The following is a 3012-nucleotide window of genomic DNA, read 5'->3' on the forward strand; positions in this document are numbered from 1 at the left end:
TTACCCAATATCAAATCCAATAGGTAACCATAATCATTTAGAGAACTCTCATGTAGTTTTGCATTGTAATCCTTATTAGTTATTAATTTTAAAGTTTTCATAGGTAATAAAATATAATTTTAATCTGTGTCGAATGGGCTCACTCCGGTCGCTTGCCCTATAGTTGTTTGCACGTTGATGGACAGCAAGGACGGCCTGGGAGAAAAATGTAAGCTGGGAAAATGTCTACGTCATAGTTTTTTTTTTTTTTGGGGGGGGGGGGGGGTTATAATTATTTATTTACCTATCTAACCTTTTAGTTTTTATTATATGTTAGAAGACCACAAAAAAACAGTCCATAAATCAGTGTTAACATGTATGACTGCCCATAAATATTTTCTAAATTATTATTATATAGAAGTGAAATTATGCATTTGAAAAATGCACAATATTTGTTATTTTTAGAATCCGCCTTGCTAACACTACTTGAAGTAAAATGAAAATTCGGCTTTTGATCCGACCGTTAAGTCTTTAAGATAAAAAAAAATAGAGTATGAAAAAATATAGAGAGGGACTCACACTCGTGCAGTGCACGAAGTATTCACATTCTCACGACAATCAGACGAAGATCGAAGCATAATGGGTACGCAATAATAATAATGCGTTTATGCGTCCCAAAATATACCAATCTTAAATACCTAAGCAATTATTATTGCTAATAATAAAAATTAGTAAGTAGTAATAACTTATTGTATTGAGCGTGTTTGGTTAAATACATAGGTAATCACCTAGTCCTCACCGGTCACCACAAAATTCTTCGACAGTTTAAAACTCCAAAACAACCAGGTATACCTACTATATTATAATATATTATCAGTCCTGTAAAGAATACTTTTAAAAAGTACTTGAGTAAATACTCAATTATATTTTTTTTAAGTATTTAAGATACTAATCAAATACTTTAATTGTATAGTATTTCAAATACTACTCAAATACTCTGAAAAAGTATTTGGAATACTATTCAAATACTTTTGGTTTTTAAAATGGATTTCTAACTATCGTAATATAAACACATGGGTAATAGGTTGTCTAATAGTTAGCTAATAGTTTAAAGGGAATATTATTATTCAATAACTATTTTCAGAAATCTGGTTTTCACAAACGTTCAGGCTTCAGCTAACACAGAAATACAGAATACTAAAAAAAAATTTTAATTCTATTATTGTAGACTGCAGTTGACAATAATATTTTTCCAACCAATTATTTCGAATAAAAATAAAATGTTCAATATAAAAAACCAAAGTATTCAATACCAAAAAGTATTTAATACAAAAAAAGGTAGGTAAGTGGATGTCGTTCTGCTGTACAGTAGATTACAAGTGGGTCACTGTATAATGGATGGTATTAAATTTGAATTCAATGATATAATATCATTGTATAAGAAAAACGATTCTGAGCGGAGACGGTATGTCAGTCTAGGTATAAGACATAATATTATATATGGTATTAAAAAAAAATTAACCTATAATAGGTACCTATAATGAATTCCAAATTAATCATATCGATATCACAATATCCATTAGGTAGGTACTTATAACGCGTTATACATCAACAACAAACCGTGATACTATCATAGATATTATATAATAGTATACTTAAGAAGTTTCAAGTGTACCGACAATCGAGGTGACTTGGAACTACGAGGTGAGATGTAACAATTTGGTTTTTGTTTAAATATTTCAAGATATCTATCAGGGTATTTAATATAATTTAATTGTACCTCCATTAAAAATAATATGTTTTTCATATTTATGACTATAAATGTTATCTTCAACCATTGGTCTAATCATTACCTCCGAAAAAAATAGTCAAATATTTTTCATGATCACAGCGATTTTATCATTGCTTTTAAAAGTGCTTTAGATTTTAGTGATAGATGTCAAGTTTAGGGGTTTGTATATTTTATATACATTAAAGGATACTTCAAAAGAAGAATATTGTTATTAAAAGTTTAAAAATATTTATTCCTACTTGTATAGCTTTAGTTTTATTTTTCAAAAAAAATCTAAAGGGTGACTTGTAACATCATAAAAACGCATACAATGCATAAAATGCATAAAATGCATAGAATGCAGTTTAGCTTCTAAATGATTTTTTGAAATTTTTTTTTTCTAAATTTGTGTTTTTGCATGCCTAATTTGATGGTATTTTCAAAAAAATTCTTTCTTGCTTTATTTGGTAATTAAGGTAAAAAAACTTCAATTGCTTATTTTTGTATTAACATTAAAAGTAAGTAAGATAGGTAAATTCTGATTTCACTAAAATTTTAAGCATGTAAACATTTATAAATATTTTGTTCCAAGTCAACTCTAATGTTCTTGAACTGAATTTTACGTTGAATTTTCATAGTTGTTACAAGTCACCTAAAAATTGAGGTGACTTGTAACACGTGTTTTTTATTTTTTTTTTAAGCGAGTTTTTATCAAAAAACTAAATTGAAGGTTCTATTCTATTCATTAGACGTATGTGGAAATAAATATAATTTTTGTAGCCCAGTGCGATTTTTTTTAAGCTCACAATACTAAGAAGTAGGTATGTCAAAATCGTTTCTAGTCACCTCGATTGACGGTACCCACGAAATATATTATAACAACAAAATAACTAAAATAGTTATTCCCGGTTTTTAATATGTAATTTCGTCCAAATTTGATATTAAATATATTTTTTAGATTTTTTGGTAACAGAATTAATTCCTTACGTGGAATCTTGTTTATTGATATTTATAGAAAAAAAGGTGGGTAAGTGGATGTCGCTCTGCTGCACAGTAGGTTACAAGTGGGTCTCTGTATAATGGATAGTATTAAATTTGAATTCAATGATATAATATCACTGTATAAGAAAAACGATTCTGAGCGGAGCAAACGTCGGTTTGTCAGTCTAGTTATTAGACATACATATTATAGGTACCTATACTTATCTATAGTAATAAAAAAAAATTGACCTATAATAGGTATCAACAATAAATTCCAAATT

General features: G+C 28.0%; 1 protein-coding gene across 1 annotated transcript in view; it reads left to right on the forward strand.

Moving 5' to 3' along the window:
- Positions 1-177: 177 nt before the first annotated feature.
- The window catches only part of LOC100571203 (serine--tRNA ligase, cytoplasmic-like), a 4035-nt gene continuing 1200 nt past the window's right edge, over positions 178-3012 (forward strand). Inside the window, exon 1 of the mRNA XM_029486224.1 lies at positions 178-208. Coding sequence (XP_029342084.1) covers positions 178-208 — 31 coding nt within the window. The remainder of the gene's footprint in view (positions 209-3012) is intronic.

The sequence above is a fragment of the Acyrthosiphon pisum genome, chromosome A1, assembly GCF_005508785.2.
Source record: "Acyrthosiphon pisum isolate AL4f chromosome A1, pea_aphid_22Mar2018_4r6ur, whole genome shotgun sequence".
Classification (NCBI taxonomy): domain Eukaryota; kingdom Metazoa; phylum Arthropoda; class Insecta; order Hemiptera; family Aphididae; genus Acyrthosiphon; species Acyrthosiphon pisum.